Consider the following 25,116-nt stretch of genomic DNA (forward strand, 5'->3'; position numbering starts at 1 on the left):
AAATTCGAAAGTGAAGCGGGGGGCGTGGAAGGTTTCTCAGGATTCTGGGGAGCGAAGGGTTCCGCTTCGAAGCAGGTCTGAGGTGGTGGCGGTACTCGTGTCTCATCCGCGTGTTCCTGCAGTTCTTCGGAGCCGGCGCACCTGGAACTTGATGGTTGTGTTGGGGTCTGAGGAGGATAGAGGGTCCGCTGTCATCTAGTGACAAGCTCCTGATGAGGAGAGCCTGGGCCGGTGAAAAAAAGGGCTGTTTCTCCTAGTTAGGTGTACTGGGTGGCTTCCTGACAGGTAGTTCGTGAGTTTGAAACTATTTAGTTAGTTGTTTTTACGGTGCTGGGGATGGACGTGAGGGCGTCGTGCATGCTAGGTAAGTACGTGTGCTGCCCTGGAGCCAAGGTTGGCCTCTGTAGTCCAGGCTGGCCTCCATTCTCGACCCGCCTTCCCCTCAGTGCTGGGATTACAGATTTACAGATGTGTAACGCTACCTGCTTCTCTGAAACTCTTGTCGTTTATTTATTTATTTATTTTTTTGAGATAAGGTGTCACTCTAACCCAGACCGACCTGGAGCTCATTCTGTAGTTCCAGGCTGGCCTCGAACTCACAGCGTTCCTCCTACCTCTGCCTCCCAAGTGCTGGGATTGAAGGCTTGCACCACGACACATGACTCCCCTGAAGCTTTTTTGTTTTTTAATTTTATTTTTTTCAAATTTTTATTAAAAACTGTCATGATTATAAAAAAAAAAATCCCATGGTAAAACTCTGCCCCGCTCCCACTTTCCTCTTTGAAAGTCCATTCTCCATCATATTCCCTCCCCATCTCAATCAGTCTCTCTTTTATTTTGATGTCATGAGCTTTTCCTCCTCTTATGATGGTCTTATGTAGGTAGCCTCGGGCACTATGAGGTCATGGATATCCAGGCAATTTTGTGTCTGGGTTTTTTTTTTTTTTTTTTTTTTTTTTTTTTTGAGGTAGGGTCTCATGCTGTAGCTTAGCCTGACCTGCAATTCACACTGTAGTCTCAAGATGACCTTGAACTCATAGCAGTCCTCCTGCCTCTCTTTCCCCACTGCTGAGATTAAAGGCATGCAGCACCATGCCTATCAAAATCATTTAGGGGTTTGGTTTACGTTTCCAAAATCCTGCTTGCTTAAAAACAAACGGTCCTGGGCTGGAGAGATGGCTTAGCGGTTAAGCGCTTGCCTGTGAAGCCTACGGACCCCGGTTCGAGGCTCGATTCCCCAGGTCCCACGTTAGCCAGATGCACAAGGGGGCGCACGCGTCTGGAGTTCATTTGCAGAGGCTGGAAGCCCTGGCGCGCCCATTCTCTATCTCTCCCTCTATCTGTCTTTCTCTCTGTGTCTGTCTCTCTCAAATAAATAAATAAATAAATAAATATTTAAAAAAAAAAAAAGGTCCAAAACCATTTTGTCCTAACAGGAGCAATGGCTTATTTTGTCCAGAACACCATGTACATGGCTATATTGGGTGTACTAATATTAGCACAATAATATATGTATATATGTGTGTAGGTATATGTGTATCTCACACACATCATATTTGGAATCTATACTAATTCAAAAGCTCTTTATAGACTAATGGTCCACCTTATATAAGACAACATTTGAATTGTGTGAAACGTGAAATACACACACACACCCCTATATGTATGTATGTGTGTGTATACATATATATATATGTATATATATATGTATGTGTGTGTATATATATATATATATATATATGCATACATACACACACATATATATATTTTTCCCCGAGGTAAGGTTTTGCTCTAGCCCAGGCTGACCTTGAATTTACTATGTAGTCTCAGGGTAACCTCAAACTCATGGCGATCCTCTTACCTCTGCCTCTTGAGTGCCCAGCTCTACCTCACAATATTTTTATTTATTTGCAAGTAGAGAGAGTGTGGAATGTGTGCAACATGGCCTTTTGTCATTGCAAAAAAAACTCCAGACCTGTGTGCCACTTTTGTGTATCTAGCTTTACATGGGTACTGGGGAATTGAACCCAGGCCTTCAGGCTTTGCTAAGTGCTGAGTCACCTTCCCAGCCTCAGCTTAGTTATTTCTTCCTTGAAGAAGTCATGGTTGATATCATAGATCAACATGGATACCCTTCCATGATTATTTCTGCATGTTTTATTGTAATTATTGTTTTATCATCCTAATATACTAAAAATTTGAGATCTGGGATGCATTTTTTAATTACTATCAGTGTAGTGCAACGCCTGGTGCTTGATCCATGCTAAATAAATATACCTAACTTACAAGTAATGTAGGTGACTTTTTTATGTATAAAAGAGGAATGGAACTTATTGTGCACCCCAAAATTACTGAACCTACATCTTTTAGGGCTGTGTTCATCAACACTTAACATAGATTATTGGGCTCCCAACTTCAGATTTTCCAGTAGGTCAAGGGTAGGATGCGAAATATTCATTGCTAACTAATTCTCAAGTAATGGTCAGTCATAATTTTTGGAATCATTTAGGGGGAGGTGTGTGTGTGTGTGTGTATGTGCACTCTCCTTTGATATCCAGTTTCCTATCTATGACTATAGATTTCCAAATTTCATCATGCAATTTTGTAGCAACTACCTTGCAACACTTTTGAAAGTTTTTTTCTACTTTGACACATACCCGTTATCCCAGCTACTCTGGAGGCTGAGGCAGGAAGATCACAAGCAAGCAAGCAAGGACCATAGTTCAGTGGAAGAATGCTTGGCTAGCATAAGTAAGGTCTTGGGTTTGATCCCCAGAGCTGGGATGTGGAGAGGAAGAAAGAAAAGATTTTTCATTTTGTAGATATATTGATGCAGGTCATTCTCTAAAGAATGCATTTTAGTGACTAGATAGGCGCGTCCTACATTTTTTTTTTCCCCGAGGTAGGGTCTCACTCTAGTCCATGCTGACCTGAAACTCGCTATGTAGTCTCAGGGTGGCTTCGAACTCATGGCGATCCACCTACCTCTGCCTCCCAAAGTGCTGGGATTAAAGGCGTGTGCCACCATGCCCAGTTGCCCTACATTTTTATGTATAAATTTAAGTAGCTACAGATGTTGGTGTTTTTAGAGTCCTGAAACTAGTCTCTTATTGATACCAAGGGACCCTTTAAGAGAGAATTTAAAATGCAAGGGGGCCATCTTGTGGTGGATATAACAATTTAGAAACTAAAATCAAACTTGGTCTCTAAGGAATGAAATTTGTGAAAGCAAAAAAATCTTTCCTGATACATGTTAGGACACCTGGAGAAAAAATATTTGCAGACTACTAATTGGTTTTTGTATTTTACTTAACTCTCTCTTTATTTTATACAGTGTATTATCAATCTTACTGTATTCTTAGTGGCAGTTTAATTAAGTCTGTTTCCCTTGGAAGTTAAGATAGTCCTTGCATACTGGTTTCTCTCATGATCACAAGTTGTGAAAATTTATATTTGATATTTTTATTAGGGTTAGTTGAATATTTGATCCTGTTTTTAATTTTTATTTTAGATGATATAAGTAATTGAATAACTACTGATTATTTTCTGGACCTGACTGGTTTATAACTTCAGAAGAAACAATGGAATGCCAAGAATTCATTGTAAGCCTTACTAATTTTCTTTTTTTCTTTTTTTTTATTTTAGGTAAGGTCTTGCTCTAGCCCAGGCTGACCTGGAACTCACTCTGTAGTCCCAGGCTGGCCTCAGATTTACAGCTAATCTGCCTACCTCTGCCTCCCAAGTGCTAGGATTAAAGGCATGTGCCATCATACCCTACTCTCTTTCTGAGATAGAGTCTCTGGTATCCCAGGCTGGCCTTGATCTCTTGTGTAGTTGAGGATAACCTTGAACTCTTGATTCTCTTGTCTCTACTTCCTGAATGCTAGCATTGAAGGTATGTGGCACCACACACAATTTATACACTGTTGAGCATCAAACCCAAAGCATTGTGCCTACTAGACAAGTACTCTGCCAACTGAGTTATGTCCCCAGCCCCTAGTTCTTTCTAATTTTCAGTTTCTTTTTCCTTTTATCCTCCCCTTCCTCCCTTTGTTTCTTCTTCTTTTTAAACAATTTTTATTTATTTATTGTTTATTTAAATACATATTTAATAAATAAATAAATGATAATAAATAACAATAAATAAATATTTAATTAAATAATTTATTTGAGAGCGACAAATAGAGAAAGAGACAGAGAGAATGGGTGCACTAGGGCCTCCAGCCACTGCAAAGGAACTCCAGGTGTGTGTGGCCCCTTGTGCATCTGGCTAACGTGGGTCCTGGGGAATCAAGCTTCACACCGGAGTCCTTAGGTTTCACAGGCAAGTGCTTAACCACTAAGCCATCTTTCCAGCCCTTCTTCTCCTTCTTCTTTTTTTTTTTAAAAAAATTATATGTCTTCCTAGGGTAGTCAGATCTAACACAACAAAAAGAAGATATAAAGGTAAATTTGAATTTCAGAGGGTCACATAATAGTTTTCTAATATAAGTGTGTCACAAATATTGCACTCTATTTTATCTGATGTGATGGTTTGAATGTAAATGTATGTCCCCCCCCCCATAGACTCAAGTTTATCTTTTTGTTTTTGTTTTTGTTTTTGTTTTGTTTTCTGAGGTAGGTTCTGGCTCTAGTCAAGGCTGACCTGGAATTCACTCTGTAGACTTGGGATATGCTCAAACTCACTGCAATCCCTACAATCCTACCTTGGCTTCCTGAATGCTGGGATTAAAGGCATGCCCCACTCTGATATTTTTTTTCTACTTAGTTTTTGGAAGGTGGAGGGCATATCTAGCTCTAGTAGGTATATAGTGAACAGCTTGAGCTCTGGCTGTTTGTGCTTGCTGCTGTTGGTTTTTCTCTCCCTGCTGTGGATGTATGCTGGAGTGAGCCAGTTTTTTTTTGTTTTTTTTTTTTTTTTCCCCATGATGAAACTTCCCCTGGAATCAGTAAGCCTGAAATAAACCCTTTCCTTCCATAAGGTTGGGTGTTTGTCCCAGCAACTTGAAGGTAACTGCAACACCAGGCAAGCCTGTCTTGTAGCTATTCATATTTTTTAAATTTTTTTCATATTTATTATAAAGAACTCTTTGTAACAAATTATTTAGAAGCTTGGGGGAAGGAACAGTTCTTTTCTCTTCAAGACTTGGCATGGCATGTCATGCCTCTCTGGGTAGACAGTGGCTGTCATATTGCTTGACCGTAAGACTTTTTTGGTACTCTTAAATAAAAGATATATTTGCTATGGAGATAGCTCAACAATTAATGAAGTTTGCTTGCAAAGCCTGCTGTCCTGGGGTCAATTCCCCATCCACCAACGTACAGTTGGATGGGCATTCATATGCAATGGCAAGAGACCTTGGTATGTATACAGGCACACACATGCCAATTAAATAATTAGTCAGGGATGGTGGTTCATCATACTTTTTTTTTTGGTTTTTCGAGGTAGGGTCTCACTCTGGTCCAGGCTGACCTGGAATTAACTCTGTCATGTCAGGGTGGCCTTGAACTCATGGCAATCCTCCTACTTCTGCCTCCCGAGTGTTGGGATTAAGTGTGTGCCACCACGCCTGGCTTCATCATACTTTTAATCCCAGTACTCTGAGCTAGAGTGAGACCCTACCTCAAAAAAAAAAAAAAAAAAGAAAGAAAGACCAAAAAACTTACATACAGCTTATATCCTTTTGATATTTTTTATGCTAGAAATTAAAACAAATTAAAAAGTTCTCATTCATTAAAAAGTAACAATAATTGAACTGGGAATGATGGCTCATACTCTTAATCTCAGCACTTGGAGGCTGAGGTAGGAGGGTTGTCATAAGTTTGAGGCCAGCCTGTGTCACAAAGTGAGTTGCTAGAGTGAGACCTTTCCTCAAAACTAAGTAAAACTAATAAATGTATTACATGTGAGCATAAATTATATATATTTTAAAAAATTGTCTATTTGAGAGAGAGATGGACTTGCCAGTACCTCCAGCCATTGCAGATGAACTTTGTACATATGCACCACCTTGTGCATCTGACTTAATGTATCCTAGGAAATTGAACTGGGGTCCTGGGGTTGGAGATATATATATATATATGTGTATATATATATATATATATATGTATATATATATATATATATATATATATATATATATATATCCATTTTTTTCCAGGTTTTCGAGGAAGGGTCTCACTCTAGGCCAGACTGACCTGTAATTCACTATGTCATTTCAGGGTGGCTTTGAACTCATGGCAATCCTCCTACCTCTGCCTCCTGAGTGCTGGGATTAAAGGTGTGCACCACCACGTCCAACTATAAATTATATTTTTAATGAAAAAGTTAACCTTTTCAAAGCAATAACAATAGCAAGAACAAAACTTGAAATCTGGACATGGTGGGCATGCTCAATCTTCAAATAAATCTGGCAATATAGCCAACTACCTTATGCATCTGGCTTACATGGGTTCTGGGGAATCAAACCTGGGTCTTTAAGCTTCACAAACAAGTGCCTTAACCACTAAGCCATCTCTCCAGCCCCATTTTCTTTTCCCTTCCTTCCTTCCTTCCTTCCTTCCTTCCTTCCTTCCTTCCTTTCTTTTCTTTTCTTTTCTTTTCTTTTCTTTTCTTTTCTTTTCTTTTCTTTTCTTTTCTTTTCCTTTTTTTTTTTTTTTTTTGAGGTAGGGTTTTACTCTAGCCCAGGCTCACTTGAAATTCAGTGTAATCTTAGAGTGGCCTCCAACTCACAGTGATCCTCCTACCTCTGCCTCTCAAGTGCTGGGATTCAAGGCATGCACCACCACACCCAGCTCTTTTATTTTTTCTTTTGGGTGCTAAGGATTAAATTTGGGATCTCCCCCATGTTAAGCATGACCATTGAGCTGTCCCCCAGACTGACTCTTCCTGTTTCATTAAAATTACCTTTAAAGTATTTGTTTATTTGAGAATAAGAAAGAGAGATAATTTTTACACTAGGGCCTCCTGCCACTGAAACAAATTCTAGATGCATGCAGCATTTTGTGCATCTGGCTCTTTTTATTTATTTATTTGTGAGTGAGAAAGAGGCAGAGATAGAGAATCGGCATGCCAGGGCCTTTAGCCACTACAGCCAAACTCTAGATGCATGTACTACCTTATGCATGTGGCTCATGTAGGTCCTGGGGAATTGAACCTGGGTCCTTTGGCTTTGCAGGCAAGTGCCTTAACTGCTGAGTCATCTCTCCAGATCTGTACTTTTATTTGATAAAAGATGTCTAAAACATTTTCCTTTTTTTTCTTGTTATTTACAGCTTCCCTATTTACAGATAATAAACTAAGATAATTCCCTCCTTTCCCTCACTTTCCCCCTCACAAATCTATACTCCATCATCTTCACTCCCTCTCTCTATTAGTCTCTCTTATTTGATGTCATCATCTTTTCTTCCTATTGGGGTCTTGTGAAGATAGTGCTAGGCACTGCCAGGTCATGGATATCAAGGCCAATTTCTGTCTGGTCAGTTGCATTGTAAGCAGTCCTACTCTTCCTTCAGCTCTTATATTCTTTCCACCACCTCTTCTGCAATGGCCCCTGAGCCTTGGAAGGTGTGATAGGGATGTTTCAGTGTTGAATATTCCTCTGTCAGGTCTTCTCTACACTATGATGCCTTCTGAGTCTTCCCAAGGTTACCACTATCTGAAAAGAGAAGCTTCTCTGACCAAAAGTGAGAGTAGCATTAATATATGGCTATGAACATTAAGAGAAATGCTTACAGGGTAGTTTGGTGAGCATAATATATGCATTTAGCTAGATGAGCAGGCATTATACTACTAATGCTCAGGATCTCCCCCAACATAGGCTTTTGATGAGGTTTTCGGTACCTGGCATGTATTCCCTCCCATAGAATGGGGTCCCAGTCCAATTAGAGAACAGTTGGTTTCCCCCATAACAGACATGCCACTACTGCACCTGTTGGCTCATTTGGCATAGCTGGCCAAACCTGAAGCTTGCAGTGTCCACTGTTTTCACCACTGATGGCTTCTGTCTTCCATAGGGCTGCATGCAGTGTAGCTTTTTCCAGCTTTCTGTCAGCTGCTCTACCGGGAGAAGGCTTTTAGCTCATCCCCAGTTTGATTTCTCGGTGACCTTGCAACCTAGGCCTTGGAGTCTTCACCAGTAGGGTCTTATCATCTATTCCTGGTGGGAAACCAAGAGCCTTGGCAATAGGCTGTAATATTTTGGGGACATCAGGGACCTCCTTGGCTCACTGAAAGGTATCCCATCTCTGACACTGAAATTTTTCTAGTAACAGCTTATGGCTTCTGGGTGTGCCATTATCCAAAAAAGTAGGTTATCATGTGGCTTATTTACAATATCCTGAATTTTGGTTACCCCTTCTCCCACACTCCTTTTACTCAGTCTCTTCCCATGCCCTCCCTTAGGCCATTCTACCTGCAGTAATCTGTCCATCCACTTACATATATACAGTATCATCCCCTTAAGTCCACCCCTCTCCTCCCTCCCTTATGGCCCCTTTCTAGTTTATTGGTCTCTACTACTGATTTTTACTCCAACTTCTAAAACATCTTCAAATGATGTATAAAATACTACTGAGCATATACAAATAGATTCTGTTTCTTTTGTGTTTTTGGAAATAAGGTACTATATACTCATCAAAAGATGAAGAAGTCAAAAGTGTGGCATGATGGAGTTCTGAAGGTCACTCACTTAGGAAACAAAGTAAGTGCAAAGTGGTTCACTACAAAGTCTTAAGAGCTATATTCTTGCCTTTTAATTGTACATTGAAGAAACTGTGTAGATGATAAAATGTTAGCTATGGTCATACACTAACATGATGTGAAAACAAATGCCCAAGTGCTTTTACTATCACAAAGATTAATTTGTACATCATGAAAATTTAGTATTATTTAGTTTATTTTTATTTATTTATTTTGAGAGAGAGAGAAAAACAGAGGCCGAGGGGGGGGGGGGAGAATGGGCACACCAGGGCCTCCAGCCACTGCAAAGGAACTCTAGATGCATGTGCCACCTTGTTTTTCTGGCTTAAGTGGGTCCTGGGGAATTGAACCTTGGTCCTTTAAGCACCTTAACTGCTAAGCCATCTCTCCAGCTCATAGTTAATTTTTTTTATTTTTTAAAATTTATTTTATTTATTTGAGAGTGACACACACACACACACACACAGAGAGAGAGAGAGAGAGAGAGAGAGAGAGAGAGACAGACAGACAATGGGCGTGCCAGGGCCTCCAGCCACTGCAAACGAACTCCAGATGTGTGCACCCTCTTGTGCATATGGCTAACATGGGTCCTGGGGAGTTTGAGCCTTGAACCGGAGTCTTTAGGCTTCACAGGCAAGCGCTTAATCATTAAGCCATCTCTCCAGCCCTCATAGTTTATTTTTATTAAAAATCTTATATTCAGCCATGCGTGGTGGTGGCATGTCTTTAATCCCAGCACTTGGGAGGCCGAGGTGGGTGGATCTCTGTGAGTTCAAGGCCATCCTGAGACTACATAGTGAATTCCAAGTCAGCCTGGGATAGAGTGAAATACCCTACCTCGAAAAAGTGGGGGAAAAAAAAATCTTGTATTTTCAGGTGCTTACAATGAGCCAGGTAGAATGCTTTTAATGTTTCAACTTGGTTTGCATAGTGTTTCTTCAAGTTCATTTATTTTACTGATGATCAAACTGTGGGACACAGGGAAAATAATCTACCCAAGAGTCTTTCAGCTGGAAAATAGAGGAGTCATACATGAGCTTAAGCATTTTGGCTCCAGAGCCTATGTCCTAGCTATGTCTCCTCATAGTATTAACTTATTATGAGAACTTTATTATAGATGTGTTGATAATATTATGTAGAAGATTATATATACAATAATGACATCTGGCCTCCTGAGTGAAGTTTGTACTTGATCTTAAGATCTCCATATTCTGTCCTTATTCTACTTACCTGTCACTGGAAGGTTATTACTGAGGGAAGTTTTTCAGAATTTATTATATATAATAATGAATAGTTCAGAGTCGTATTATCTTAAAAATGTTTAATCTGTTGAAATAGAAAATGAAAAGTAGCTTAGTTTTAAGCTTTCAAGTTCATTTTATGTAAATTTATAATTTTATTAAATTTATTAACATGTATTTTTATTATATATATTTATTATTTTATTATTTTTAAAATTTTTATTAACATTTTCCATCATTATAAAATATATCCCATGGTAATTCCCTCCCTCCCACCCCCACACTTTCCCATTTGAAATTCCATTCTCCATCATATTAGCTCCCCATTACAATCATTGTAATTACATATATACAATATCAACCTATTAAGTATCCTCCTCCCTTCCTTTCTCTACCCTTTATGTCTCCTTTTTACCTTACTGATCTCTACTACTAAGTATTTTCATTCTCACGCAGAAGCCCAATCATCTGTAGCTAGGATCCACATATGAGAGAGAACATGTGGCGCTTGGCTTTCTGGGCCTGGGTTACCTCACTTAGTATAATCCTTTCCAGGTCCATCCGTTTTTCTGCTAATTTCATTTTTCTTTACCGCTGAGTAGAACTCCATTGTATAAATGTGCCACATCTTCATTATCCACTCATCTGTTGAGGGACATCTAGGCTGGTTCCATTTCCCAGCTATTATAAATTGAGCAGCAATAAACATGGTTGAGCATGTACTTCTAAGGAAATGAGATGAGTCCTTTGGATATATGCCTAGGAGTGCTATAGCTAGGTCATATGGTAGATCAATCTTTAGCTGTTTTAGGAACCTCCACACTGATTTCCACAATGGCTGGACCAGATTGCATTCCCACCAGCAGTGTAGAAGGGTTCCTTTTTTTCCACATTCCCGCCAACATTTATGATCATTTGTTTTCATGATGGTGGCCAATCTGACAGGAGTGAGATGGAATCTCAATGTAGTTTTAATCTGCATTTCCCTGATGACTAGTGACGTAGAACATTTTTTTAGATGCTTATATGCCATTCGTATTTCTTCCTTTGAGAATGCTCTATTTAGCTCCATAGCCCATTTTTTGATTGGCTTGTTTGATTCCTTATTATTTAACTTTTTGAGTTCTTTGTATATCCTAGATATTAATCTTCTATCAGATATATAACTGGTGAAGATTTTTTCCCATTCTGTAGGTTACCTCTTTGCTTTTTTCACTGTGTCCTTTGCAGCACAAAATCTTTGTAATTTCATGAGGTCTCAGTGATTAATCTGTGGTTTTATTGCCTGAGCAATTGGGGTTGTATTCAGAAAGTCTTTGCCAAGACCAATATGTTGAAGGGTTTCCCCTACTTTTTCCTCTAGCAGTTTCAGAGTTTCCGGTCTGATGTTAAGGTCTTTAATCCATTTGGACTTAATTCTTGTGCATGGCAAGAAAGAAGAATCTATTTTCATCCTTCTGCAGATATATATCCAGTTCTCAAAACACCATTTGCTGAAGAGGCTGTCTCTTCTCCAATGAGTATTTTTGGCATTTTTATCGAATATCAGGTGGCTATAGCTACTTGGGCTTACATCTGGGTCCTCTATTCTGTTCCACTGATCTACATGTCTGTTTTTGTGCCAGTACTATGCCATATATATATATATGTATATATATATATATTTATTTATTTATTTGCGTATATGTATATGTATGTATGTATATATATGTATATGTATGTATGTGTATGTGTATATATATATATATATTTTTGAGGTAGGGTCTTGCTCTATCCCAGGCTGACCTGGAATTCAGCATGTAGTAACAGGGTGGCCTCAAACTCATAGCAATCCTCCTACCTCTGCCTCCTGAGTGCTGGGATTAAAGACGTGTACCACCTCGCCCAGCAACATCTATTTTTACATGTATAAACATGCATTTTAGCAGTTACTTTTAGTGTGGTCTTAGAGTAATGTCAATGAATTTAAGTATATAGAGCTAAAATCTGAGGCTAGAGAGATGGCTCTGGGTGAAAACTGCTTTCTGTACAAGCATAAGGACTGAGTTCTGATCTCCAGCACCCATGTAATGCCAGGCAGGGACCAGGGAGATGGCTCAGCAGTCAAATGGTCTAGCAATTCTCCAGTATCCATGTAAAGCAAGAACATCTATAATAGCAAGAGGCTTCAGTGTGCCCATTCTTTCTCTTAAATGATTAAAAATATTTTTAAAAATGCTAGGCATGGTGTGCCTGTAATACTAGTGCTGGGGAGACAGAGCTAAGGAGTCCCTAGGGCTCAATGCTTTAGCTACTCAAGTTGAATAGGCTACAGGTTCAGTGAGAGACCCTATTTCACTGAATAAGATGGAGAGTGACAGGAAGATCTCCCCCACATTGACTTCTGGCCACCACATGTACATGTATACACATGCATGCATACCTGCAGACTCACGCATGCCCACACACATAGGAATATGCACAACACACATACTTGTATCTGGAAAAGGAAAAGAAGTTAAAGTTCATTTAAATAATCAGCCATTAACAAACAACTAACAGAGTTGAATGTGGTGAAACATGCTTGTAACCCCAGTACTCACTGAGCCACGAAGATCACAAGTTCCAGGGCAGTTTAGGCTACATTCTTAGGTACTGTGTCAAAACAAAACCATATAATTTACCAAAACAAAATGAATGATGTAATTTATCATAAACATTTAAAATTAAATTAAGATTAATATATTTGATTTTTATTCCTTAGATTTTAGTAGTCTCCAACAAATGCTTTCTAAATGCTTTAAGTCTTTTTTATAATTCTAATAATTTAAGTTTATGAATATAGGTAATCTTAAATGCCATTTAAAAGTTGGACATAGTGGCTTGTCCTTAATCCCAGCATTCAGGAGGCAGAGATAGGAGAATCACTGTGAGTTCGAGATCAGTCTGAGACTACATAGTGAATTCAGGGTCACCCCAGGCTAGAGCCTGATGCTACTTTGAAAAAACAAAACAAAAAAGCTGTTAAGGGGCTGGAGAGATAGCTTAGCTGTTAAGGTGCACACACTGATCCTCCTACCTCTGCCTGCCAAGTGTTGGGATTAAAGGCATGCACCACTACACCTGGTTTATTTTTAATTTGTATTTCTTTTTGCACTGGTGGGTATTGGACAGAGGACTTTGTGTATGTTAAGCAAGTGCTCTGCCATTAAGTTATCTTTCAGCCCCCCCCCACTTTTTTTTTTTGAGTTTTTGAGGTAGGGTCTTGCTGTAGCCCAGGCTGACCTGGAATTCACTATGTAATCTCAGGGTGGCCTCGAACTCATGGCAACCCACCTTCCTCTGCCTAGCCCTTGTTTTTTTCTTTTTTCTTGAGAGAGGGTCACACCCTAGGTCAGGCTGACCTGGAAGTTCCTCTATAGCTTAGCTTGGCCTTGAACTCATGATCCTCATACCTCAGCCTCCTGAGTGCTAGAATTATAGGTGTGAGCCATAATGCCTGACTTCAGCCCTTGTTTTCTTGAGACAGGCTCAGGCTAGTATTCACTTCAGACTCATGTGCCATCTTGTGCATCTGGCTTACATGGGTACTGGGGAATTGAACTGAGACTCTTTGGCTTTGTAGGCAAGTGCCCTAACTGCTAAGCCACCTCTCCAGCCTATCACTACAGATCTTCTTTGTGTCTGCCTCCTGAGTGCTCAGAATGCAGTCATGTCTTGAATGAGACAGGGTCTTGCTGTGTTACCCAGGTTCACTTCCAACTCATTGCCTTCCTTTCTTACTTTATCCTGCTAAGTGCTAGGATTACAGTCATGCATGAGTTACCCTGGCTAGTGAGTTGCATTTAGCATAATATTTTCAAGGTTTATTCATGGTGAAGCAGGTATCAATACAGTTCCTTAAAAAAATTTTTTTTTGAAAGAATTTGTTTACAAGGTGAGAAAAAGAGCGAGTGTTTTTGTATGTATGGATGCAACAGAACCTCCTGTCACTGTAAACAAATACCAGACACTTTAACCACTTTTTATGTCTGGCTTACATGGGTGGCTTGAATTTGCACTTGGGCTGGTAGGCTTTGCAAATAAGCGTCTTTTCTGCTGAGCTGTCTTCCCAGCCCCCATATGGAAATTTTGTGTTGATATGGTTAGGTTTTTTTCTGGCTATAAACCTAGGAGTGGAGTTGCTGATTCATGTGGTACCTTTATATTTAATCCCTTATGGAATTGCCATACTTTTCTAAAATGATAGAAATGCTAATACTAATTAATATTAAAAATAAAAGAGATTTTAAAGGAAATTTCTATGAGAAATACTAAAGCCAGAGGGGGAAGTGAAAAAAATAACTATTTTCAGCTTCCATTTCCTTCTTTGACATTCACATTCAATAAGATTTGTTCATTACACTTCATACCAGCAGGTTTTATAAGCAAGCAACTTTAACTGCTGAGCCTTCTTCCCAGACCTACATGATTTATTTATATAACAATTCTTATATGTATGTGTGTATACATGCATATTTGGTTTTACAAAGTAGTGTCTCGCTCTAGCCAAGGCTGTCCTGGAATTTACTATGTAGTCTCAGGCTGACCTCAAACAGTGATCCTCCTATTTCTACCTCCTGAGTGCTGGGATTAAAGGCATGTGCCATCACTCCTGTCTTAGAATATATTTTTAATTATTTTTTATTTGCAAAAGAGAGAGAGAGAAAGAAAGAAAGAAGCATGCCAGGACCTTCTGCCACTGCAAATGAACTCCAGATATGTGTGTTGTTCTGTTCATCTGAGTTTATCATCATTACAACCACCATGACCCTAGGAACCGTTATTAAACCTTTCTATGCTATACTAATGTATAATGTATGATAGCTAGGGCCATCAGATGATGGCCCCCTCTGGCCATCAGACCTTTCAAGCAAGTGCCCTTAACCACTGAGCCATCTCTTCAGCTTAATATAATAATTTTTGATTTGCTATTGAAGATTTCTAAGAAAAGCAAAATTACTGTCTGTTCTTTTTTTTAACATTTATTTTGTTTTAAAACAGGCAACTTTATATGATGACAAAGGAGCATGTTTGGAAAGTCTATTTCTTAAGTGCCTTGAGGTATTTTAATGCATCTACTTTATTTTTGTTATAATTAAAAATTTCTTTAAATATGTCTATATGAATGCTAATAGTGTAGTCATGGTACTTAAGCTAATAATTATAGATGCTGTTTGTTCTACATTTATTTTAACAAGACCTTGTGCTAGTAGCTTTTGGATGTTTTATTGTAATTTTTATGAGAATGCTATGAGTTTTTTACATTAGTATAGCATAGAAAGGTTTAATAACTGTTCCTAGGGTCATGGTGGTTGTAGTGATAGTAAACTCAGGCAGTGACTCTAGAATATACTGCTGTTACATGACATGTTTTGTTTTCTGTAGTGATAGAGATGAAACCCAGAGCTTGGTTATTTGGGCTATTTTTTACTTTGAAATACTTTTCTATAACCTTTCTGTGTCTACTTAAAGTGTAAATGAAATTGCTGAATATACAGTACATGACAGTTTATTACCATGATTCTGAATGTATTAATGCATATTCATATTATGTAAATGTCTGGCCATGGTATTTAACTCATCTTGAAATTTTGTGACATTATTATTGGTTGTACTTTCATATTTATGAAAAGAGGGTCTAGGAGAGGCACTATCTTAGTAGATAGTTAGTTATTGTTATTTCATGTTTGAGTAATTTCATTAGTAAAAGATTAATATGTAAATTTCATGTATTTTCAAATTATGTTGATAATCTCATATTTAGTTGTAGGAGGTGGTGGTAAGTTAACAAATGACTAAAATTGTTCTTTTTGGGAATGTGATTATTTAAGCAACAGTAATAGCTTATATAAGAAAGATACAAAATAGCTGGAATTATTTAATTATGATAATTATGAGTTTCTAGTTTTTGTTCATTTGTAAGGATATTGAACTGATAATTTAATAACTCTGATTTTTAAAAATTTGCCTTTCATTATATGACTTCAAAGTAAATTCATTAAAAGGAATTTTTTTTCTGTTGTCATTGTCCTAGCATGTGATAAAGAGCCTCAGTAGTACCATATCATTTGCTGTTAAAAAAACAAATTGGTGATTTTTTTGTATTATTCCTTTTTATACGTTGATAGTTAACTCATAAATAAAGATAAATAATTGAAGAATTTAGTTGTTGAATCATTCATTTAACTGTTTTTTTTTTTTTTGGTTTTTTGAGATAGCGTCTCACTCTGGTCCAGGCTGACCTGGAATTAACACTGTCATCTCAGGGTGGCCTTGAACTCATGGCAATCCTCCTACCTCTGCCTCCCGAGTTAACTGTTTTTTTTTAAGTTTTTTAAAAATTTATTTTATTTACTTGATAGAGTAGAGAATGGGTACACCAGGGCTTTCAGCCACTGTACTCCTTGTGCATCTGGTGGGTCCTGGGGAGTTGAACCTGGGGTCTTTGGTTTTGCAGTCAAGCGCCTTAACCACTAAGCAATCTGTCCAGCCCTTAACTATTTATGAACATGCTTTCTTGCTTAGTGCAGTGAGCTTACTGAATCATTTAGAGAATAACATAACTGTATGTGTATAACTTTGGCATTTATTCTTTAAAATTTAGGTAAAACCTGGAGATGACTTGGAAAGTGACCGATACTTAATCACTATTGAGGAAGTTAAAGTTGCTGGAAGCAGAACTGTGAAACAGCATGTCATTCAGGAAGCACTAGAACCACATTCAAGGCACTTTATATCTCCTGGCTGGTCTCGTGGATGCCAGCTTGCTGGTTTAAAAAGGAGGGCTGCTGTAAGTTTCCATGTAGAAATTAATATTTCAATATATCTATAAAACAATTTTAAAACTAGTCAATTTGTATGGTACTCTACCATTAAAGTAGTATTTCATAGTTTACTTAGGTAGCAAAAAAAATTTCAGTTAGAAAAATCTTACTAACATATGCTTAAATTTTAATTTAACAATCCTTAATTATTACTTACTATTTTTCCTTAGACAAAGCATACACATTCCTTGTCATTCTTTTTAGCCATTTTATTTCACATTTTCTTATTCTTTACTTTTAAAAACTTATTTGAGAGAGAGAGAGAGAGAGAGAGGAAAGAGAGCAAGAGGCAGATAGAGAGTGAGCACGTCAGGGCCTCCAGCCACTGCCAACAAACTCCAGACACGTGCGCCCCTTTGTGCATTTGACTTACGTGGGTCCTGGGGAGTTGAACCTGGGTTCTTTGGCTTTGCAGGCAAATGCCTTAACTGCTAATCCATCTCTCCAGCCCTCACATTTTCTTTATAATGGCATAACTAACAATTATTTAAATATTTTTAGGGTCTTCAGGAACCATATAAAATACCAAAGAAAATGGCCATTACGGAAAATGGTGAATCAGATGCATCACTTCATCATGAGAAACCTGTCCTGGCTTTACCTGCTACAGTCTATAGTTCACCTCCTTTGTTTTCTACTGTTGGCAAGAAAGATACAAATTATATGCCAGGAGACTCTGAGAATATTGTCACTTGCAAGAATAGAGAGAGAAATGGCATGCCTTCTCCTTCCGTTGTTTCTACTTTATCCTTCAAGATTAACTCAGAAATGCTAAGTGAAGAAAATTACTTTTGCTCTTCTGATAGTTCTGGAACTCAGCATTCAGACTCTTTACTCACCACTGGACCCATGAAAAGAAAGGATTTGGCATCTCACTATCCAGGAGTTTCACAAAACATCAGAAGCAAAGCACAGATATTAGCTCTTCTGAAGTCCACATCAGCTAACATGCATAAAGATCTAAATTCTGAGGTTACAGAAAATTTTTCCCAGATACCACCACAAAGGTGTTTAAAACTTCCTACTAAACCTCCGTGCTTCACTCAACAGGAAGAGTGTGCTGACACAAAGAACACGGAACGTTTACACTGTGAGCCTCAATCAGAAAATAGTATAAAAAAGGAAAGCCGGTGGGCCAAGTTTTTACCTTCTCAGAGTTCACCAGAACATTCTACTATAAATGGGAATGATAGAGAAAGCAAACCCGATGCTCAAGATGGTACAGATTTGAATTTGACAAATCTTCTGGTAGACAAGAAGATGCCAATCTTTGACAAATGTGCTGAAAGGGAAAAAAAGTATGGTGAAGATGATAATGGCCAATTCTGGAATCAAGAAGAAAGATTAGCAATTCCTTCATTCTGTGAAAATAGCAGCTCACTGGTTAGATGTAGCAGAACAGAAAATGTTGACATAGTATCAGAATTTGACAATCAAAAAGATAAACTATCTGTTAATCAAAATGGCACCATGTTCATAGAAGGACCAGTCTGTGTTGGAGAAAATGTCCAGGTGGTAAATACATGTAGCACACTGGAACAGGAGTTTGAAACAGTGTCGCCTTTGCTAGAAGAAACTTCTCTAACTAACACTTCTAGGCTCCCTGCTGGCATTGCAGACTTATTTCCTAAAAGTAATACCAGTAGTAGAAGTCTGAAAAATGAACCTTTAGAACCATTTTTGGAGGTAACCTTTAATCTGAGTGGTTTTGAGGCCAGTGATACTGATGAGGAGTCACAGGAAGGCAACAGAATTTCCCAGGATTTAGGGAGTTTGGAAAAGGAAATTTTGATTAAGGATGATAAATCGTGTGTTTTAAAGAGCTGTGAAAATATAAGCCATCAGGAAACTGGAAATAAACATTTGTCACTCTTAACATCTATTGAAGTCAAGCCTAGAGAGACTCTGCTATCAGAGTTTTGTGACAGAACCTGTGTGGGTTTTGATGCGGAACCTTGTAAAGACAGAAACATTGAAAAAGCAATACAGGAGCAGCGTGTTGATGCAGTAAGCAGTTTTGACTCATCATTAGAGTGGAATGATGATGTACATGTAGATAACATAGGAAACACTAATGAATCCATCCAAAAAGATAAAATTAACTATGATTTCACTTCACCCTCAAATGAATCTAAAAATATAAGCATAAATCTACATATTCCTCACTTTTTAAACACAATCACTAAACAGACTGCTAAATATAATGACTTGTTGTCAGAGGATCCTCATCCACAGCCTTTTATTTTGGGAAGTCACTTAGACAAAAATTACAGACAGGTTTTACCACCTATCTCTAGCAATGACATTGGTATCCAGCTATTAAATACCACCCAGGATCATTCTGAGTGTGTTGAACCAGATAAAACAAATATCCATGCTTCTAGTTCTCTGTTTTACCCTCTGGGAAACAAGCATCCTATTTCCAAAGACACTGAAGCATATATTCCTGAAACTGAAGACTTAGGACAGGTTAGAAGCTTACCACATGCTCTTATTGAACTTGAAACTACAAAGAAAAACAAACAATCCTGGAATAATCCCAGAAATTCCTTAGAACTTTCTGAAGTATTAAATGACATTTCCTTTCTAAAGTCACTCTCTGAACATAATACTGCTTTAGAAAGCTTGGAAGTAGTGAAGAAGAAAGATGCTGCCTTTCAACAAGTTGCTCAGGAGACGTATGAGCCAGATAGCAGCCCTGAAGGTTAGAGTGCCATGTCTGTTTTGGATTCTTTTTGTAGTGAAAGGGATGAGAAGGTATTTCCTATTTGCTACATTAAAAAATTAAATAGTGTGTTGGCTTATACCTGTAATCCTGGTGGAGGCAGGAGAAGGAATTCAAGGTCATTTTTGGTTATATAGTGAGTGAGTTTAAGGTCAGCTTGAACTATGAGATCATGCCTTAAAGACAAAATCCAAAAATCATGTAGTGCTTGAATGGTTAATACTGTATTTAGTAAAAATAATTCTAATTGAGGATAATATAGTGAAAACTAAGTCTCCTTTCTATCACAGCCCCTCATCCTTGGTGTAATTAACCAGTCTCTTAGAGTACCTTTCCAGAAATAGTCCATGCATCTGCAGAGCACATATGTTGCCCCATATAAGCATTGCACATGCAAGATAAGCATTATATGTCCAAAGATGTGATGTTTAAATATAAAACACTTTATAGATTAATACCTTTAATAGTAATTTGATATTACAATGATTTTTTTTCTTCCTGTATTCTGTAATTTGTTTACTCCCACAGTATGAAAGAGCCTTGGCTCTCTAAATGTGAGGATATTTACTCCCTGAGTTCAAAAGTGCACAACAAATACTTTCTATATTGTTATACTAATGTAACTGCTGTTAAAAATCTTTTTGAGTTTTGGAAAGTTTTTGAACAGTTCACAAATTTTTTATGAATCTTGTTAAATCTTATTGTAAAATAGTGCATCTCCTATATTTAAGCAAATTGTGCATATTCTCTGATTTATCACTTTTTATATTAGAAATATTAACCTTTTATGATGTGTTGAGGAATATACATATATATGCATATATATATATATATATATATGTATATGTATATAAAACATATTATGTATTTTTTTAAGATAGGGTCTTGGTATTGGTATGTAACCCTGACTACCCTAAACTTTGCTATGTAGACTAGACTGGCATCAGACTTGCCACAGTCCTCTGGATAAAGAAGCTTTTATTCAGTATATTTTGTTTATTTATTTGAGAGAGAGAGAGAGAGAGAGAAATGGGCATGCTAGGGACTCCAGCTGCTGCAAGTAAATTCTGGATGTATGTGCTACTTTCTGCATCTGGCTTACATGGATCCTGGGGAATCAAACTGTCAATTTTTGGCTTTGCAGGCAAATACCTTAACTGCTAAGCCATTTATCCAGCCCCTTTAGTATCTTTTAACCTTGCTTTTGATTTGCCATCAGCATTGTCCTTTTATTTTTTTCAAGGTAGGGTTTTGCTCTAGCCCAGGCTAACCTGAATTCACTATGTCGTCTCAGGGTGGCCTCGAGCTCACAGCAATTCTCCTATCTCTGCCTCCTAAGTGCTGGGATTAAAGGCGTGTGCCACTATGCCCAGCAGGATTGTCTTTTTAAGAATGTGACAATGAGTACTGTAGGTATGTGAAGATAAATGAGCAATGCACTTTAAATACTCAAAGTTAAAATTAAACTCTTATTTGAAAATCTCAAATAATTTCTGGGAGAAATATGAATAAATTTACTAAAATTCTTTGAAATGTGATTAAGTTTGTCAATTATTGCAGTTTCTTTTCTAAAAATTTAAAAATAAGTAAAAATCCTTCATGAATATTGGTAGATATTATTATATAATTCTATATGAAAATATTAAAAAATTTCAGTTTTTTCCCTTTATTTATTATTGACATCTTCCATAATTATAAACAATATCCCAGGGTAATTCCCTCTCTCCCTCCCCCCACTTTTCCCTTTGAAACTCCACTCTTCATCATATCCTCTTCCCCTCTCAATCAGTGTTTTCCTCCTATTATGATGGTCTTGTGTAGGTAGTGTCAGGCACTGTGAGGTCATGGATATCCACGCCATTTTGTGTCTGGAGGAGCACATTGTAAGGAGTCCTACCCTTTGGCTCTTACATTCTTTCTGCCCCTCTTCTCCAATGGACCCTGAGCCTTTGAAGGTGTGAAAGAGAAATTTAGTGCTGAGCACTCCTCTGTCACTTCTTCTCAGCACCATGGTGCCTTCTGAGTTATCCCAAGGTCACTACCATCTGAAAAGAGAAGGTTCTCTAACCAAAAGTGAGAGTAGCATTAACATATGGGTATGAACATTAAGAGAAGTGCTTACTGGGCAGTTTGGTGAGCGTAGTATATACATTTAGCCAGACAGCAGCAAAGGGTACACCCCTAGGTCTCAGGTTATCAGTATCAGGGATGCAGGCCTCCAGTCAAATTAGAGGGCGACTGGTTTCCCCCATAACAGACTTTTGATAGAAAGATATAATAAATAAAAACTTAAGGGCTGGAGAGATGGCTTAGTGGTTACAGCGTTTGCCTGTGAAGCCTAAGGACCCAGGTTCAGTTCTCCAGTACCTACGTAAGCCGGTGGCACATGTGTTTGGGGTTTGTATGTAGTGGCTAGAGGCCCTGGCATGCCCATTCTCTCTCTATCTGCCTCTTTTTCTCTAATAAATAAAGAAAATATAAAAAAATAAAAAAAACTTTAATATTGGAAAGACTATTTCTCTCATCAAGTTGATAAGATTATTATAGTTGATTCTTGTTATTTATAGTAATGTTCTGTATTGTTCTATAAACACCAAAACTAATATATAATGAATCTTTAATCATATATGAAATTCAGGATCAGCTTCTTGCAATCCTCAGTCAAACATTTTCTTTTCTTTTTAAATGTTCTGGTTTTTCGAGGTAGGGTCTCATTCTAGCCTAGGCTGACCTGGAATTTACTCTGTATTCTCAAGGGGGTCTCAAACTCACGGTGATCCTCTTACCTCTGCCTCCCAAGCGCTGGAATTAAAGGTGTGCACCACCATGCCTGGCTTCTTTTCTTGTCTTGTCTTGTCTTGTCTTGTCTTGTCTTTTCTTTTCTTTTTTAAAATATTTTTATTTGTAAGCAGATGGTGGGGAGTGGAAGTTGAGGGAGAATGCATGCATGCCCCAGGACCTCTTGTCAGTGCAAATTTTTTTAACTCATGTGCCACTTTGTACATTGACTTTACATGGGTATTGGAGAATTGAACCCAGGCTGGCAGGCTTTGTAAGCAAGCACCTTTAGCTGCTGAGATAGCTCCCCAGCCCTGGTCAAACATTTTCATTAGTTCATCAACAATTTTATTTTATTTTTTTAAAAATATTTCACTTATTTATTTATTGGAGAGAGAGAGATACAGAAAAAGGCAGGTAGAGAGAGAAAGGGTGTGCCAGGGCCTCCAGCCACTGCAAACTCTAGATATGTGCGCCACCTTGTGCATCTGGCTTATGTGGGTCCTGGGGAGTTGAACCTGGGTCTTGGTACCTTAACCAATAAGCCATCTCTCCAGCCCAGTACATTTTTATTTTAAGATACCTTATTTAATATGTATTGTTGATTTTATTAACATTGAACTCATGGCCCATAGCACTGTAATTTATGCCTGACCCAAACTTCACCTGTCCTCTATAGTTTCTCCATAGCAGACATCCCAACCATCTTGCACTTTGGAACACTAGACAGCACAATTTTTAGGGTATATTTACAATAGTTATATCTCCAGCAAATGGCACAGCAATGTGAAAATTTTTGTACCACATAGACTAAAAAATATTGGCCTGGAATGGTAGTGCATACCTTTAATCTAAGCATTTGGGAGGCTAAAACAGGAGGATTACTGTGACTTTGATGCCAGTCTGGGACTACAGAGTTTATTCCAGGTCAGCCTGAGCTAGAGTCTGAGACCCTACTTCAAAAAAAAAAAAAAAAGTATCTATCTATCTATCTATCTATCTATCTATCTATCTATCTATCATCTACCTACCTACCTTTGTTTGCAAAATAAGTTAAAATGAGGCAGAATATTGTATTGTTGGGAATATGCAGTGAGTATTGAGTCTTGATATAATTTTTTTTTTAAGTATTAAGTTGGGACTAGGGAGATGGCCCAATGGTTAAAGCACTTCCCTGCAAAGCCTAATGATCCAGAGTTGATCCATGTAAAGACAGATGTAAAACGTGTGGCATGCATCTGAAGTACATAGAAGCTGGAAACTCTGGCATACTCATTTTCTCTGTCTCCCTTCTCTATCTCTCTCTGCTGGCAAATAAATAGGTATATATTTTTAAGTGTTAAGTTGAGGGCTATGGAGATGGCTCAGTTGGCAGAGTACTTGCTGCTCAAGCAAGAAGACTTGAATATGGATCTGCAGTAGTGCATGGCTGCAGTGGGGCCTTCCTGTAATCCACGCACTGGCAAGGCAGACAAGATGATTCCTGGGGCTAGCTAGTCCAGCTGAATTAGTGAGCTCCAGGTTCAGGGAAAAACTCTGTTTGAAAAAGTTAGGTGGACAGTAATTGAGGAAAACACTGGATGGAGACTCCATTGGTCTCCATGTGTCCATGCACACACATTTATGTTCACTTGCATTTATTGTATGTGTTCATACATATGGATATGGGCATATGCATATGGACCCCTCCCCCAAAATAATTAAGTTGAACTGAATCTGTTGAGATACAACTAATAATTTCATGGATTTAATACAAAGTAAGAGAAGAAATTTTACCTCCAACTTGTAATATGGAAATAATAATATATATCTCCAGTTTGCTAAAGCTTTTGTGAGAGGAGTGAATATCATTTAGAAATATGAATTTAGAATTTCATATTTGAACAAAAGTAGTAAAAGAAAAAAGTTAATTTATATCTAGTTCCTTTAAAAAATTATTTTTGTTTGGGTGTGGTAGTGTATGCCTTTAATCCCAGCACTCAGGAGGCAGAGGTAGGAGGATCACCATGAGTTCGAGGCCACCATGAGACTACATGGTGAATTCCAGGTCAGCCTGGACTAAAGTGAAACCCTACCTTGAAAAAACAAACAAAAAAAGATTAAAAAATTATTTTAAGAAGTAGTATCATTTTATTCTTTAGCAAGAAAATAATGAAACCAGACATAACAGTTACTCAAATGGCTATTTTATACCAGACATAATTGCTTTCAGAATAATAATGACTTTAAAATTAAAATCTTGTAACTTTAGAAGAAAAAGATTAGTGAATGTATGTTCAAGAAAAATAGGCCCAATGCCATGCATGGTGGTGCACACTTTTAATCCCAGCACTTGGGAGGTAGAGGTAGGAGGATTGCTGAGTTTGAGACCACCCTGAGACTACCTAGTGAAGTCCAGGTCAGCCTGAGCTAGAGTGAAATCCTACCTCGAAAAAACAAAATAAAAAGAAAAATAGATTCAAGATAAAAGGATGCTATGTGTGTGTATATGTCATGTGTATATTTACACAGTATTTTACAGTGCTGTGGATTGAACCCAGGCTCTCATATGCTAGACCAATGCTCTACTACTGAGTTATGTCTCCAACCTGAAAAAAATCTTATCATTCTTTTTTATATTTATTATTATTGTTTTTTCGAGGTAGAGTCTCATTCTAGCTCAGGCTGACCTAGAATTCACTATGTAGTCTCCAGGTGGCCTTGCACCACTCACTGTAATCCTCCTACCCCTGTCTCTCGAGTGCTGGGATTAAAGGCATGTACCATCATACCTGGATTTCTAGTTATTATTTTAAATACATTGTATTTATTTATTTGAGAATGAGA

General features: G+C 38.0%; 1 protein-coding gene across 3 annotated transcripts in view; it reads left to right on the forward strand.

Moving 5' to 3' along the window:
* Positions 1 to 18: 18 nt before the first annotated feature.
* The window catches only part of Zgrf1 (zinc finger GRF-type containing 1), an 81,877-nt gene continuing 56,779 nt past the window's right edge, over positions 19 to 25,116 (forward strand). For 2 of the 3 annotated variants that reach the window (XM_045143894.1, XM_045143895.1), the window contains exons 1-6: positions 19 to 364; positions 3,512 to 3,602; positions 8,622 to 8,702; positions 14,965 to 15,024; positions 16,568 to 16,753; positions 17,289 to 19,491. In XM_045143894.1, the coding sequence (XP_044999829.1) occupies positions 3,582 to 3,602; positions 8,622 to 8,702; positions 14,965 to 15,024; positions 16,568 to 16,753; positions 17,289 to 19,491 (2,551 nt within the window). In that variant the 5' untranslated portion in view covers positions 19 to 364; positions 3,512 to 3,581. The remainder of the gene's footprint in view (positions 365 to 3,511; positions 3,603 to 8,621; positions 8,703 to 14,964; positions 15,025 to 16,567; positions 16,754 to 17,288; positions 19,492 to 25,116) is intronic. The other variant, XM_045143896.1, reaches the window with a different exon arrangement.

The sequence above is a fragment of the Jaculus jaculus genome, chromosome 2, assembly GCF_020740685.1.
Source record: "Jaculus jaculus isolate mJacJac1 chromosome 2, mJacJac1.mat.Y.cur, whole genome shotgun sequence".
Taxonomy (NCBI): Eukaryota; Metazoa; Chordata; class Mammalia; order Rodentia; family Dipodidae; genus Jaculus; species Jaculus jaculus.